At 44.4% G+C, this 17,171-nt stretch overlaps 2 protein-coding genes across 2 annotated transcripts; one reads left to right on the plus strand and one right to left on the minus strand.

Moving 5' to 3' along the window:
• Positions 1-2,307: 2,307 nt before the first annotated feature.
• On the minus strand, positions 2,308-3,507 carry LOC138362927 (uncharacterized). The gene has a single exon (XM_069321509.1). It carries the CDS (start codon positions 3,505-3,507, stop codon positions 2,308-2,310), a length of 1,200 nt encoding a protein of 399 aa, XP_069177610.1.
• A 7,255-nt stretch (positions 3,508-10,762) lies between these two features.
• LOC123762723 (G-protein coupled receptor dmsr-1-like) lies at positions 10,763-13,103 on the plus strand. The gene has a single exon (XM_045749482.2). The coding sequence runs from the start codon at positions 11,066-11,068 to the stop codon at positions 12,038-12,040; it is 975 nt and encodes a 324-aa protein (XP_045605438.2). The 5' UTR covers positions 10,763-11,065; the 3' UTR covers positions 12,041-13,103.
• Positions 13,104-17,171: the final 4,068 nt, after the last annotated feature.

Below are 17,171 nucleotides of genomic sequence, written 5' to 3' on the forward strand. Positions count from 1 at the left end.
CCCTCTCTCTCTCTCTCCCTCTCCTAATTATTATGTTGTTCCAAAATCACTCAGACGTAAAAACCACAAAAAGTCAAAAGTTGGTAATGAAAATAAATTATTTAGAGCCAAGAGGCAATAAAGGAGTCAGGAGATGATAATATAAGCCATTAATATGCCACAAAATCCCAGCCCCTGCAAAAAAAAAAAGAGACAAGCTCTCACCTTAACGTGAATAACGATAGATGAACAAACACTTCCAGCTCGTGCATCTTTAGTTTGAACATGTGCTCATTACTTGTCTTTCAAGATGTTCTCTTATCTGTTTTGTGGCAAAAGTTTTGGCAATGAACAACTCGTATCCTGAAAAAAGTTTTGCTTCTAACACGTATGCAAATTTTAGGTATATATTTTATATCTCACTTGTTTATTTTGCGAAAGATGATATATCTCACTGAAGTATACCAGATGGTATTACGTATTTAGTAAAGGGGTTCGTTATATGTTCTTTGGCGCGCCTCGTCTTGTAAGGGTGGTATGGCGCATGCGCGGCCCTTCCTAATGGCGGAGGATGAAGCTTTCCTTAATATATTTTGCATACTAATTACTGGTAAATTCATATATCTCTCGAAGCCGGTATTTTAGGAGAGAATTCTCATAACACCGAAAAGAGAATTTGTTGTGGCTGCACTCTGCCCCCCCCCCCTGTGTACTTACCTAATTGTGTTTGCGGGGGTTGAGCTTCGGTTCTTTGGTCCCGTCTTTGGTCCAGTGTGTGTGTGTGTGTGTGTGTGTGTGTGTGTGTGTGTGTGTGTGTGTGTGTGTGTGTGTGTGTGTGTGTGTGTGTGTGTGTGTGTGTGTAAGTGTATGTGTGTGTGTGCATGTATGTGTGTGTTACAGAGAAATATATGTTGTAGATATGGTAGAGGAAATCGGTGGTAAATCAGTATGTTAGACAGCCGACGGTTAGAAAGATGTTATCCAAGACTCTGGAGGTCCAAATAGTAAACACCAGAGAGCTGAAGACGGGCAATATTGTCCCAATATAAAAAAAACAAAAGATGACAGGAATGATGCATGAACTTCAGGCCGGTGTCCCCTAACTTGTGTACCGTGCAAGGGGATGGGGAGAAGAGAAGAAAAGAAAGAAGAAAGTGAAGAAAAAGTGAAGAGCTAGTGTGAAGAAAAGAAGAAAAGAAGAAGTGACCGTGTGAAGAGAAAGGTAGTAGCACATCTGGAGAGAAGGGACTTTGTAACACACCATCATCCTGGGTCCAGGCTACCTACCTTGAGGCTACCTTGAGGTGCTTCCGGGGCTTAGTGTCCCCGCGGCCCGGTCGTCGACCAGGGATGGCAAATCGTGCCTCACAGTTTTAATAGGCGACCAGGCGACAACAATTAAGCAAGAAAGAGAAGGATCGACAGACTGCACTTTATTGGACTGCCAGAAAGCCTTTGACAAAGTAACCCATAAGAGGCGGATGCATAAGTCTTAGAAACAGGCAGGAGTAACAGACAAGGTGTTCCAGTGGATAAAGGAATATTTAAGCAACAGAAGACAGTTACTATGAGGGAGGGGGGGGGAGGGAGATCTCAGAATACCGAGCGGAGTCCCACAGGGTTCTCTACTCAGACCAATCCTGTCACTGATATACACGGAAATGATCTTTCAGAAGGTATAGACTCATTTATATCAATGTTCGCTAATAATGCTAAAATTATAAAAAGGGTTAAGCCAGTAAGCGACTGCAACACGACCTGAACAAACTGAAAGGATGATTCAACAAATGGCTATAGAGCTTAACTCCAGCAAGTGTAAAGTGATGAAAATAGGTGTAGAAAGCAGGAGACCGGACACACACACACACACACACACACACACACACACACACACACACACACACACACACACACACACACACACACACACACACACACACACACGAGGAGAGGGGAGGAGGTGTACCTGAGGGGAGGGGGGGGAAGCAGAGACCACGGGGGACTATAAGCATGAGACGTAAAGGCACTGAGGATTACGGGCTCACCATAGCCCGTGCTACTGGAACTTCTTGTTCTGAGTAGCTGAATCTAAGACAACACAACACAACAACGGCACGGAGGCAAGTATGGAGCGTGGGGGAGAAGGTCCTCGTGCTGTGAGCAGCCTTCCACCTTTACAACCAATCACTGCAATTTCGCTGGAGAACCGAATAAGATTTATCCAGCCCCCTGTATATACGCCCGCCAACCTTCAATCCGGATAAAAGCTGGAGGGGGAACCTTGTTTGCTTCGGTCAGTAAGGATTCTATTTGATCAATACTGAGTGCCTAATGAGGATGTAGCCGACCAGTCACCCTGAGAATAAAGCTCTGCTCTCCCTGGGGTAGATCTGGTCGCATGTCCCTGGGGTTGATCTGGACGCAAGTCCCTGGGGTAGATCTGGTCGCAAGTCCCTGGGGTAGATCTGGTCGCAAGTCCCTGGGGTAGATCTGGTCGCATGTCCCTGGGGTAGATCTGGTCGCATGTCCCTGGGGTAGATCTGGTCGCATGTCCCTGGGGTAGATCTGGTCGCATGTCCCTGGGGTAGATCTGGTCGCATGTCCCTGGGGTAGATCTGGTCGCAAGTCCCTGGGGTAGATCTGGTCGCAAGTCCCTGGGTAGATCTGGTCGCAAGTCCCTGGGGTAGATCTGGTCACAAGTCCCTGGGGTAGATCTGGTCGCAAGTCCCTGGGGTAGATCTGGTTGCAAGTCCCTGGGGTAGATCTGGTCGCAAGTCCCTGGGGTAGATCTGGTCGCATGTCCCTGGGGTTGATCTGGTCGCAAGTCCCTGGGGTAGATCTGGTCGCAAGTCCCTGGGGTAGATCTGGTCGCATGTCCCTGGGGTAGATCTGGTCGCAAGTCCCTGGGGGTAGATCAGGTCGCAAGTCCTTGGGGTAGATCAGGTCGCAAGTCCCTGGGGGTAGATCTGGTCGCAAGTCTCTGGGGTAGATCTGGTCGCAAGTCCCTGGGGTAGATCTGGTCGCAAGTCCCTGGGGGTAGATCTGGTCGCAAAGTCCCTGGGGGTAGATCTGGTCGCAAGTCCCTGGGGGTAGATCTGGTCGCATGTCCCTGATGGTAGATCTGGTCGCAAGTCCCTGGGGGTAGATCTGGTCGCATGTCCCTGGGGTAGATCTGGTCGCATGTCCCTGGGTAGATCTGGTCGCATGTCCCTGGGGTAGATCTGGTCGCATGTCCCTGGGGTAGATCTGGTCGCATATCCCTGGGGGTAGATCTGGTCGCAAGTCCCTGGGTAGATCTGGTCGCATGTCCCTGGGTAGATCTGGTCGCATGTCCCTGGGGTAGATCTGGTCGCATATCCCTGGGGGTAGATCTGGTCGCATGTCCCTGGGTAGATCTGGTCGCATGTCCCTGGGTAGATCTGGTCGCATGTCCCTGGGGTAGATCTGGTCGCATGTCCCTGGGTAGATCTGGTCGCATGTCCCTGGGGTAGATCTGGTCGCATGTCCCTGGGGTAGATCTGGTCGCATGTCCCTGGGTAGATCTGGTCGCAAGTCCCTGGGGGTAGATCTGGTCGCAAATCCCTGGGGGTAGATCTGGTCACAAGTCCCTGGGGTAGATCTGGTCGCAAGTCCCTGGGGTAGATCTGGTCGCAAGTCCCTGGGGGTAGATCTGGTCGCAAGTCCCTGGGGGTAGATCTGGTCACAAGTCCCTGGGGTAGATCTGGTCGCATGTCCCTGGGGGTAGATCTGGTCGCAAGTCCCTGTGGGTAGATCTGGTCACAAGTCCCTGGGGTAGATCTGGTCGCAAGTCCCTGTGGGTAGATCTGGTCACAAGTCCCTGGGGTAGATCTGGTCGCAAGTCCCTGGGGTAGATCTGGTCGCAAGTCCCTGTGGGTAGATCTGGTCGCAAGTCCCTGGGGGTAGATCTGGTCGCAAGTCCCTGTGGGTAGATCTGGTCGCATGTCCCTGGGGTAGATCTGGTCGCATGTCGTGCCAATGGACAGGGTCGAAGTTCAGAAAGAAAAAGATGTACTACGTGCCATTTTCGTTTCACGAACATAAGAACAACGGAAACTGCAGAAGTATGAGAACAAACATTTAATTGTTAGACCCATCACAAAATACGATCGAGAATTAGCCTTTCGGGAGTCAACACATATTTCTGGTGGGTCACAGAGCCAGCGAGATATAGACATGATTTTGCTCAGTGGTGGTCATGTTTATAGTCACGTCTATATCATGCCCCAGCCAGGATTATATCATGCCCCACCCAGGATTGTATCATGCCCCAGCCAGGATTATATCATGCCCCAGCTAGGATTACAGCATGTCCCAGCCAGGATTATATCATGCCCCAGCCAGGAATATATAACATGTCCCAGCCAGGATTATATCATGCCCCAGCCAGGATTATATAACATGCCCCAGCCAGGATTATATCATGCCCCAGCCAGGATTCCACCACAAATAGGTCGAGTTGGTTCCCATTGTCGGGAACACAGCGTCTTAAATAACTCACCAGCACCTATTTACTGCTAGATGAATAGAGGGCACTACACACTAGAAAGTGAAGGGACGACCACGTTTCGGTCCGTTCTGGACCATTCTCAAGTCGTCCTGGCGAATGGTCCAGGACGGACCAAAACGTCGTCGTCCCTTCTCTTTCTAGTGTGTGTGGTCTGGTCAACATACTTCAGCCACGTTATTGTGGCTCATCGCATGTACACAGAGGGCACTAGGTGTAAGGAAATGTGCCCAAACGTCTCCGTCCTGTCTTGGGGAATCGAAACCGGGACCATTTTGGTCCAGTTGATAATATTGTCTTATTGCGAGTCATGACAGGTAGGCTTATCAAAACACGCATCGTACATATATATATATATATATATATATATATATATATATATATATATATATATATATATATGGACGGTCCTTCTGCAATTTTGAAATGTACAAAAAATAGTTTTTGAAACAGTCAAAATTATGTCATTATAATAACGCAATTTTGACTTTGAAGTTCACATGTGAAGTCAGCGGCGTCCAGGGCGTTACCGATACTATCGCGGGTCGTTAGCAGCGTTAACAACCGCAGACTTACGAGGGAGTTTGTAAAGAGGAATACCAAAAAAAAAAGGTTTTATAAAGTAGAAAGTTTGGTCACGTTTCGCAGGTGTTGTGACACCTGTTGTGTAACCGCCCCCTCCCCCCCCCCTCCCCCCCCCCTCCCCCCCACCCCTCTGTTGTGTAGCTGTTGTTAGCGAGATGAACTAATGCGCTAAAAATGCATTGGTCCAAGTAAATATATATTTACTAACACTTACTTTACGTTTGCCACATACTAACTAATTCAGATTAATTAACAAATAAAGTCTGAATTTGACCGTTTGTTCGTATGGCCGAAAATGGACGTAATTTGAAAAAATGATGTTTTTTTTTTCTTATTAAATTTTGGATTTTGTTTTCCAAAACAGTAAGTTAAGGGTCCTCTGGTAGGTTTGAAGGGCAGGAAATTCTCCTAAGGTTTCAAAACGTCATGAAAAACGTTAAGTGAAAGTTTCCTCTGTTAACCTAACCGAGTTAGGTTAGTTGCCCGAAACGCTATTCGTATTAGTGGCCCGAAAGATGATTAGAATTGCCTGAAATGCTGTACGTATTAGTGGCTTTAGGTATTATATATACACTAGCTCTATCTATAATTCCAACAGTATGTTTGTAACTCTGCATCTATGTATGTACTTTTAATGAATAAAATTCTATTATTATTAATTATTATTATTATTATTATTATTATTATTATTATTATTATTATTATTATTATTATTATTATTATTATTATTATTATTATTATTATGAGTAAGCCAGAGGACTCAAACAGAAAACGGGACAGTACATCACTTTCGTGAGCCGATTTCAAGTTACGTCCATTTTCGGCCATACGAGTAAACGACCAAATTCAGACGTAATTTGTAAGAGAACAGGTTGTGGTGTGAGGGGTCGGCCAGTTATGTCCCTTATGTGTAGTGGAAGCGTGTTGAACAGTCTCGGGTCTCTGATGTTGATAGAGTTCTCTCTCAGAGTACCTGTTGCACCTCTGCTTTTCAACGGGGGTATTCTGCACATCCTGCCATGACTTCTGGTCTCATGTGGTGTTATTTCTGTGTGCATGTTTGGGACCAGCCCCTCTATTATTTTCCACGTGTAAATTATTATGTACCTCTCCCGCCTGCGCTCAAGAGAATACAGATTTAGGCATTTTAGTCGGTCCCAATAGTTTAGATGCTTTACTGAGTGGATTCTAGCAGTAAAGGATCTGTGCACGCTCTCCAGGTCAGCAATTTCTCCAGCTTTGAAAGGGGCTGTCATTGTGCAGCAGCACTCCACTCTAGAGAGAGCACTAGCGTCTTAAAGAGAATCATCATTGGTATGGCATCTCTAGCATCAGGGTAGATAAAGATAAACTGTTTAACATGGGTGGAACACACAAGGAGGACACAGGTGGAAACTTAGTACCCACATGAACCACAGGAACGTTAGAAAGAACTTTTCAGTGTCAGAGTAGTTAACAGATGGAATGCATTAGTCAGTGATGTGGTGGAGGCTGACTCCATACACAGTTTCAAATGTAGATATGATAGAGCCCAGTAGGCTCAGGAACCTGTACACCAGTTGATTGACAGTTGAGAAGCGGGACCAAAGAGCCAGAGCTCAGCCCCCGCAAGCACAACTAGGGTAGTACAGTAGACCAGGTCTTTAAGACCACACCCGACTGTCAGCACCACCCTGGCGGGTCAGCTTTAGGCTTAAGGATCATAAGTGACCATCTCAGACGCTGTTGAATGAATTTATGACTTGGGGAAAGTACCGGCGAGCCGGGTACTCAGGGTACCTCGGGTACTCAGGGTACCTCGGGTACTCAGGGTACCTCGGGTACTCAGGGTACCTCGGGTACTCAGGGTACCTCGGGTACTCAGGGTACCTCGGGTACTCAGGGTACCTCGGGTACTCAGGGTACCTCGGGTACTCAGGGTACCTCGGGTACTCAGGGTACCTCGGGTACTCAGGGTACCTCGGGTACTCAGGGTACCTCGGGTACTCAGGGTACCTCGGGTACTCAGGGTACCTCGGGTACTCAGGGTACCTCGGGTACTCAGGGTACCTCGGGTACTCAGGGTACCTCGGGTACTCAGGGTACCTCGGGTACTCTTAATTATGCACCAAGTTTTCCCATTACCATACTTATTGGGGAAACTATTGGGTAGCTATTTTCCTATCAAAATACTTCACCTAAGAAAATAATTTCCGTTGTCGGGGACAGGAAGCCTGTATCTCCACATGCCCTTTTTGAGACACAGGCGGTTGACAGATCCACCTAGACAGGCAGTTGACAGATCCACCTAGACAGGCAGTTGACAGATCCACCTAGACAGGCAGTTGACAGATCCACCTAGACAGGCAGTTGACAGATCCACCTAGACAGGCAGTTGACGGATCCACCGAGACAGGCAGTTGACAGATCCACCGAGACATGCAGTTGACAGATCCACCGAGACAGGCAGTTGACAGATCCACCGAGACAGGCAGTTGACAGATCAATTGACAATGTCGTGCAAGCACACGCAGTAAAACCATGCAACTCTCTCTGGAATCTCCCCTTGAACTCTCAGTCCGTTTCAGAAGCCTCAAATAGAAGAGATTTTTTGCGTAACTAGACGCATACTTACCCACGCGACCCATTTTAACCTATCAAGGCGTATATATATACTCAGTACTCCGAAGAAGCGTCAACATTTTGTGCTGCTTTGAATTGCACTAAATCATTTTAACGCGAAGGAGAAGTTGGTTAAGCTTACAGCTGAGATTTTGCTCGGAACTTTTAAAATAAATATATCAGACTGAGTTGGTCGCCAAGATGAAGAGGACCTCCAAAGTTACTGGAGGAGACTGTGCCTGATATGGGTGTTATCGTGTTGTGCAGGCGATGAGTCACAATAACGTGGCTAAATTATGTTGACCAGACCACATACTAGAAGGTGAAGGGACGACGACGTTTCGGTCCGTCCTGGACCATTCTCAAATCGACTTGAAAATGGACCAGGACGGACCAAAACGTCGTCGTCCCTTCACCTTCTAGTGTGTGGTCTGATCAACGTTATTGTGTTGTATAAAAGGCGTGAGATCTAGATGGATAGGAGTCAATAGTCTTGTTATCCTCGGGGTGCGAAACAGCCTAGGGGACCAGATTCAGAAGCAGTTGTGCAAGTACTTACGAACGTGTACACCTTTCGTCAATCTTTGGCGGCTTTGTTTACAATTATTAAACAGTTAATGAGCTCCGAAGCACCACGAGGCTGTTTATAACAATAACAACAGTTGATTGGGATGTTTTCATGCTTGTAAACTGTTTTAATAAATGTAACCAAAGCCGTCAAAGATTGAGAAAAGATGTGCAGGTTCGTAAGTGCCTGCGTAACTTCTTCGTGAATCTGGCCCCCTAGAAAAACAGTACTTTTTTCTTAGTTAGAGCCAGATGGTGAAATTGTGAAATTTTAGCCCATCTTCTCGAGTCGCCACGTCAAGAAACTATTCTAAATTGCCCGAACCTAACCAAACCCAACCAAACCTAATCTAACCGATGACCGAGAACTTGTTTATTGTGAGCCACTATGACTTTAGTACATCCTATATTGTCTGATGAGGGCTTTCGACGTCAAAACGTGATGTATTAGTGGAGAGAACAGGTTGTTAAAACAGGCTCATGTTGAGCGAAACATCTCCCTGCACACCCCAACAAACGTACAGGTCGTCAGTCAAAATAAGCCAACTCTCTCGGGAGTTATTTTAACCGTCTTTGACTGTGCGAGATATGTGATGCTGGCGAGACAGTCAGCTCCGGCTGGAGCTTCCTCACTTTGATCTCTTGGTATTCTAATTAAGTCGTAACCATTGAGGGTCTGGTGGTGCGCGCCGTTAAGCCGCTAATTAAGGTATTTCATGTATCAAGGTCGGCTTTCACACCCTTCCCATAGCAACTGGTGGCACAGTGGTCTACGTCCTCGACTCACAATCGTGCTCAATGCCCGTGCAGTATAGAAACGGTCCGCCACGTTTTCTTTCACTACATGCTTCTGTTTACCTAGCAGTAAAGTAACAGGAGTTATGCATCTGTTGTGGGTTGCATCCTGGGGAAGGCCAGTACTAGGCCACGGCTAAATACAGGCTTCCTGTCCCCGGCAATGGGAATTAAATAAATTATTTGTTCACTGCTCAACACTTGTCAGAGGCGCCCCATGACCTCTGCTTGACGGGAGGTTCCTATTGGTCCATACGAGGCAGCAATTATTTATATACACCCAAACTCACTCACATACATGTCTAACCTACGCTTGAAACAATCCAGCGATCCCAAGTCTATTATGTTACCCGGTAATTTGCTCTATAAATCTACAACCCAGTTTCCAAACCAGTTTTTACCTAGGACTTTTTCTGGAACTACACTTATCCGACTTGTACCCATTGTTTCGTGGTCAATGTTTATAAATTTAACACCTTATTTTTAGCCTCTTAGTTATAGCCTTTAATTTATATATTGAAATCAGGTCATCCCTTAGTTTTTACCTTTCTAGAATATTTAAAAGGAGGTTTTTAATAACTCTTCTTAAAGAAGGTTTCTAATTCTTGAGGTTAGCTTTATTATCTTCCTCTGTATGTGTTCACTTGATCAACACTGAACTGCATAGTCTGAATGGGACTTAGCACAGGCAAGATAAAGCTGAAGAATTAATTTGTTGTTGGACTTAAGGTCTATCAACCTCCGGAGGGTTATTAAGGGCTCCACAATAGCTTACTGACCAACCAGCAAATATATTTTAGACCCAAATATACCTCAGGACTAAAGTAGACTCTCAGTGGATGTACTGCCCAACCACTTGGGGTGGACGGTAAAGCGACGGTCTTGCTTCTTGCAGGTCGGGGCTCAATCCCTGACCATCCAAGTGGTTGGGCATCATTCCTTCCCCCGTCCTATCCCAAATCCTTAAGCTGACCCCTTCCCAGTGCTTTATAATCGTAATGGCTTGGCAAATTCTCCTTATAGTTCCCTTTCCTCCTCAGTGTATACTTACCGAGAGACTGGGTATACCTCTCGTCCCTATAAATATATTACTGAAGCTTCTAGATATAACCCCCAATAACCTACCTACTTTATACATATATATTTCTACCTACTTATATACACTAATATTCACGTATCTCAGATCTTTTCTACAATCAGATTTGATAATTCTCTTTAGGGCCGGCTCCTGTAGCCTACGTCACTCAGAATACCTCTGATGACATCTGAGAAGTTGTTACCACTATAGACCTGAACAGCTTGTCTAGTGGTAACATCTTGATGCAAGTATAGGAGGGGTATTATAAGCCTTGTGTGCAAGGACAGTGGGCGTCAAGAACATTTTGAAGACAACTCTTGTACCCGCTTAAGAAAGTGACTGTTTCGAGTGCTTGTGTTGCTTGTTTTGGAATTTGATAAATTGGGTGCTCGGTGGTGCCCGGGTCGATATAATATGGTTGAGTCATTTAAGTGTTGAGATTCAGGGTCGACCAAAGCACGTGTATGAGTATGTATCAAGTGTGTCAGTATCACATGTCAGTATGTATCACCTCTCAGCGTGTATTTATCACGTAAATATGTATCATGTCAGCATATATTACGTGTCAGTATGTATCACGACCCAATTTGTATCACGTGTATTTGTATCACCACGGGGGGGGGGGAGTAATCTTCAGGGCTCTGGATAGTGGTTGTTGTATTAGATTCAGCTACTGGGAACAAAAGTTGCAAGTAGCACGGGCTATGGTGACCCCCTTAGTGGACTTAACTGGCACAGGAGCGGAGCTGTATGTGGGTGGTGTAGCTGCGTGTAAGTGTTGCTATTGTTGACCATTTTTATAACTTGTTGTATTCGTGCAGGAGGACTACTGCAGCACGGAGGGGTGGGACAACCTCCGGCAGAGCTACCAGGCGGCGCACGGCTGCCTGTCCCTGGTGGTGTGCGTCTTCGGCTCCGTGGCCAACGTCATCAACATGGTGGTGCTGACCAGGCGCTCCATGGTCTCGCCCACCAACGCCGTCCTCACGGGGCTGGCGGTGACGGACCTGCTGGTCATGGTCGAGTACATCCCTTACACCATGCACCAGTACGTGTGGCACGGGCGCCCGCTGGCCTCCCGGTACTCGTGGGGGTGGGCGGTCTTCGTCCTCTTCCACGCCCACTTCGCGCAGGTCTTCCACACCATATCTATCTGGCTGACTGTCACTCTGGCCGTCTGGCGCTACATCGCCATCGCCTTCCCTCAGAACAACACTACTTGGTGCTCCATGCAACGCACGCGCACCGTCATTGTCGCCGCCTTCTTTTGTTCGCTCTTCTGCAACATTTCCAACTACCTCAACTTCACCATAAGCAAGCTGGAACACCAAGGGCAGACACTGTACATTGTGGGCTTCAGTGACCTCGCGCAGGCTCACGGCGGACTGATGAAGAGCATCAACTTTTGGATCTATGCGGTTATACTCAAGCTCCTGCCATGCGGCGCACTCACCGGCCTCTCTTTCGCTCTCATACAAGAATTGCTACGAGCCGCAAAGCGACGTACACAGCTCATGAAAGGGAATTCGTTAGTCCGGGGAACTGACCCTGGCCGACAGGCAGATCGAGTCACAAAAATGTTACTAGCGATTCTTGTGTTGTTTCTCGCGTCTGAAGTACCACAAGGAATCCTGGGTCTCCTAACTGTTATCCCCGACTCCGGGTTCTTCCCCTGCTACCAGAAGCTCGGGGAGATCATGGACATGTTGGTGCTCTTTAACAGTGCCATCAACTTCCTGTTGTACTGCTCCATGAGCCAGCAGTTTAGGGAGACGTTCAGCAGTCTCTTCAAGCCGTGTTGCGTCTCGGTAATGACAATACGCACTCCGCGATATACGCCAAGCTGGAAGGCGGTGCCCTCCACCGACCCGGCCTTGAAGGTCAACAACACCTCCATCACACATGTCTAGTCACCAAGTGTTTCAGCGATAAACATGTGTAAACAGTGTGCTGGTGCTTCTAGACTCACAAACATCTCATGTTCGTACATCCGGTTATAACATGTTCGTACATCCGGTTATAACATGTTCGTACATCCGGTTATAACATGTTCGTACATCCGGTTATAGCATATTCGTACATCCGGTTGAGACAGAATGAGAAGACATGCTTCTACTGGAACATTAGACTATGAAACTTTCTCCATCACAATAACATTTCATGAATTAAAATAAAGAATAAAAATCATTTTTCTTCCCAAAAATATATAAGAAGACAACTCAAGCATACGAACAAGTACTGAACCAACGCACATAGAGATAACCGAGACATTGTTTCATGCGTTACAACGACAGTTATCAGCATTAACAATTAAAATGCCAGTTTGTTTCCCAAACTTGCAAATAGTCAGAATGATAAAACTGGACACTTAAAGACATGTTCGGCAAACTACTGTAAGGATTCCTTGGTGTTGTGTACCTGCATAAACGTGAGAAAACTAATCCTTACAGTACATGATCTAAGACTCTCTCAAGTGGGGGACCGTAGAGTGAGAGTGAACTTATTTGCTGAGAAAGACTCAGCCATAGTTATTGTGTCAGACAATAAACAATTAAATATTCTTCACTACTAGCCTGAAATCACTATATGATTTTCATAGATTTTGAATAAGTTAAAAAATAGATGAGAAACTAGACTAATCATATGTACGATGTATTTTAGCTCCCAATTGTTAATATTATTGAAGAATATGTATGAATGCACTAGCAAACATCGAATGGGAGGTTTGAATCTAGCACTTGTTGCAGTTCTGTGCAAATGATGGTCGCCTTGACCAGTCGAGTCATACCAGCCTTAGGACTCGACTCTGGAAGGTGGGGCTCAGTTCGGCATTAAGGTAGTCTCTTGCACTGTGATATGGACGACACGTGGGGCAAAGTTTGTCAGCCCATAGCGCAGCCGGGAACTAGTTGTTAGTGAGGCCCATTGGTGCTGCTCAGCCAATTAGAACCGGTACTTTTAGGTTGTGACAGCACACACACACACACACACACACACACACACACACACACACACACACACACACACACACACACACACACACACACACACACACATATATATATATATATATATATATATATATATATATATATATATATATATATATATATATATATATATATATATATATATATATATATACTCGCGAGGTAGAGAAGAAACATAAAATAACATTGCAGCCAAGGTAAAGGAGCAAGCCAAGCTTACGCTACCACATAAGACATTTGATGGTAAACAAACAGGTAATTAGCCAAGAGAAAAGAGAAAGCAGATACACAAAAATAACAAGACCTGTGAAGTACAAAATTATATATTCCTAGACATATTTAAAAGGGAGCCAAATCTCCCAGCATAACACTTTCCCCGAGGAAAGACAACGAAATAAAGATGAGGAGATAAGAGGCGAGGAGACATCTGAAGGAGCTGGATAACACGAAGGTTACGGATCCTAACGAACCAACTGCCAAAGGTAGGGAGGACCACCAATGTAGTCTCCAAATAGAAGACAGTCACGGAGGCAGGAGTCACTGAACTTGAGGCTACTGTCATATGCGAGCATTCCCTGTGTCGGTGCTAGAGAAGCTCGTAAGGGCACGATTCGTGAACACTTAGAAATATTAACTTTGTTGTTGTTTAAGATTCGCTACCTGGAACAAAAAGTTCCAAGCAGCACGGGCTATGGTGAGCCCGTAGTGGACTTGAAATATTAACCTTTGTCTGAAAGTACTTGAAAAGAATTTATTAAAGGAAGATCGTGCCTGACAAATCAAGAGTTTTATGATAAAATGACAATGATAAAACAGAAGAGAGAGAAGGCTGGGCTCACTTTATTTGCCTTGTCAGTTGCACAGAAAATTTTCCTATACAAACTTGAAAATCAAGTTGCCACATAGGACAAGTGATGGGAAGGGTGAGAGGATATCTCTCTGGTGGGAACAGAATAGAGACGTCGGAGTGGCGGGGATACAAGTACCGTACATCAGGGACCGGTATTGGGACCACAAAATGCAAAATTCTTGATCAAAATTGGAAACGAATTTGACAGTGGGAGACTAAAGGGGGATCAGACACGCTCCAGCGGTGGTCGGACAGATGACTGCTTAACTTTAACCCTGACAAATGCAAAGTAATGAGGATAGGTGAGGGGTAAAGACCCCAGAGACAGCACGGGCTCAAGGGGAAACAGTTTCATGAAACAAAGAGAAGATCTGGGAGTATATATATAGCACCAAGCCTGTCCCCCGAGCTGGCAAGCATGAGAGTAGCCTTCAGGAACCAGGAAACAGAGGTCTTCAGAATGCCATATACAACCTACGCAAGACAGGTTCCTGAAAAAGCAGCGCTGGAATGAAGTCTACACCTGAAAGCGCATAACAAACAGAACAAGTACAGAGATACCAGGATACACTTGTCCCTGAGCTGAGGAAAGTGACTCACAGTGAAAGGCTGAGGGAACTCAAACTCTCCACGTTGGAAGAAAGGTGAATCAGAGTGAACATGATAACAACATACATGATCTTAAGGAAAACTCACAGAATAGATAAATACATGATGCTCGCAATGAGAAACGGTGGTGCCAGAGGGAGCGGGTGGAAGGAAATCCTGATACTAACACCATTACACAAATATATACATCTTAACACAACACAAATATTCGCTGGTAGTCCTTCATGCTGACTGAGAGGAGTGAGTATAGCTATACAGTATATTATATATATATATATATATATATATATATATATATATATATATATATATATATATATATATATATATATATATATATATATATATGTTGTTGAATATGACCGAAAAGGTAAGATTAATCATTCTAAGACGAATTTTCTCAATATTTCTTAAGTTTCTCTTCACTGTCGATGGTCTGCGAACTTCTATATGGGTACCATAGAGCAGAGGGTCTTAGTTGACATGGACTTGAAACCCGCCATATACTGCAGGTATGTTGACGACATTTTCATGCAGGTACCTGATGCCAGATGTCTGCAGCAGCTGAAGGAGGCATTTGAGCGAAATTCTGTGTTGAGTTTCACTTACGAGATGGAGAATGATGGGAAGCTGCCCTTTCTAGAAGTAACAGTCACCGAAAGGAGCGGAGGTTTCCACACTGCAGTCTACACTAAGGAAGCAAACATAGGAATGTGCCTCAATGCCAATAGTAACTGCCCAGACAGGTACAATAGGAGTGTCGTCAATGCTTACGTCGACCGGGCTCTCAGCCACAGCTCAGGATGGAAGCAAGTCGATGAAGAACTCTGCAGGCTAAGGCAGGTCCTAGTCAACAACAGCTTCTCTAATTGTTTTGTTGAAGACATCATAAAAAGAAAGGTGAAACTCCATGCAACCTCTGAAGAGTCAACCAACACAACACTTGTACCCCCTATTAGACTATTTTTCAGGAACTTCTTTTCGATGGCTCATTAAACGGAGGAAAGGGTCCTAAAAGATAATGTTAATAGGAACGTTATCCCTACAGACAAAAATCAGAAAATACAATTGACAATTTACTATAAAACAAAAACAAAAAAAACGGCCAACCTACTCATGAAAAACTCCCCAGACACCAAACAGAACGCCTTGAAGGAAACCAATTCGTCAAAGCCTTCAAATGCCCAATTGGGGACTGTAAGCCCCAAAGAACTCAGTACATAGGCAAGACAACAACGTCTCTTTCCAGGCGATTAACGATGCATAAACAACAGGGCTCCATCAAGGAACATATAATCTCCTCACACAACAAGACCATCACCAGAGAAATCTTAACAAACAACACAGAAATCATCGATAGATACAGCGGTAGCAGGAGACTCAACATCAGCGAGGCACTACATATAAAAAAGTCAACACCAGCAATCAACAGCCAATTAATGCACAACTATATTCTACCCACTTCAAGACCCTGAACCAACATAGAAGCAGGAAGAGGAGGTATGGGCCAATAGGCCTTCAGCAGTTACTTCCATTCTTATGTTTTAATACCCAATTTATACCCATTGTTTCGTGTTCTGTCTTGTGTTTGTCACCTCACCCAAAACTTTTGTGCCATATCACCTCACCCAAAAACGAGTATAAGTACGATGAATTTGTATGTGTAACCTAAGTCTTTGAAAATGTAATAAGAATTACGAAATGCGTTCAGGCATCAGACCATAAATAAAAATTAATTTTTGAGAATTGATATTTCAATTACCATCGACAGTGAAGAGAAACATAAGAAATATTGAGAAAATTCGTGTTAGAATTATTAATCTTACCTTTTCAGTCATATTCAACAACATATGTTTGCAAGAAAGACTGCTACCAAAATATACTAATATATATATATATATATATATATATATATATATATATATATATTAGTATATATATATATATTATATATATATATATATATATATATATATATATATATATATATATATATATATATATATATATATATATCATTTTAAAATGCTGTGATGATGGCGATGTAGCCGAAAACGCGTTAAGCATTCTCTATTTTTCACATGTGGTTTTTCCGCATATGTATGTATATGTATATGTATATATGTGCTGATACATGTATCTACAGAAACCTCAAGGGTCCTGTAGGACATGGGAGAGGTGACAGTGATGACCACGTGACACTCTTCACCACTCATCAGATGTCGAACATGCAGAATGTGTCAGCTAAATGAGTTGAATGAGCAAACACTGGATGGAACCCCACATCCCTGAGCACACACACACACACACACACTACCCACTGAACCATGATGATGATCATAAAAGTAGTCGAAGGAATCCAGCGACGCAGGTTCGATCCCATTGTACTGCCTCAATATTTTATCGCAGATACAAGGCGTTCATGTATCTTGTGGTTTCATTATGAAATGAATTCAATGAAAAAAAAAAAGGTTTCAACGCCCAAAAATAATGTCTTTAAGCAACATTTGTATTTGTAAATATATTATATAAATAATCTAGATACAATATATATATATATATATATGACATTTATATATATGAAAATGGCAT

The sequence above is a fragment of the Procambarus clarkii genome, chromosome 1 (assembly GCF_040958095.1).
Source record: "Procambarus clarkii isolate CNS0578487 chromosome 1, FALCON_Pclarkii_2.0, whole genome shotgun sequence".
In the NCBI taxonomy this organism is placed as follows: Eukaryota; Metazoa; Arthropoda; class Malacostraca; order Decapoda; family Cambaridae; genus Procambarus; species Procambarus clarkii.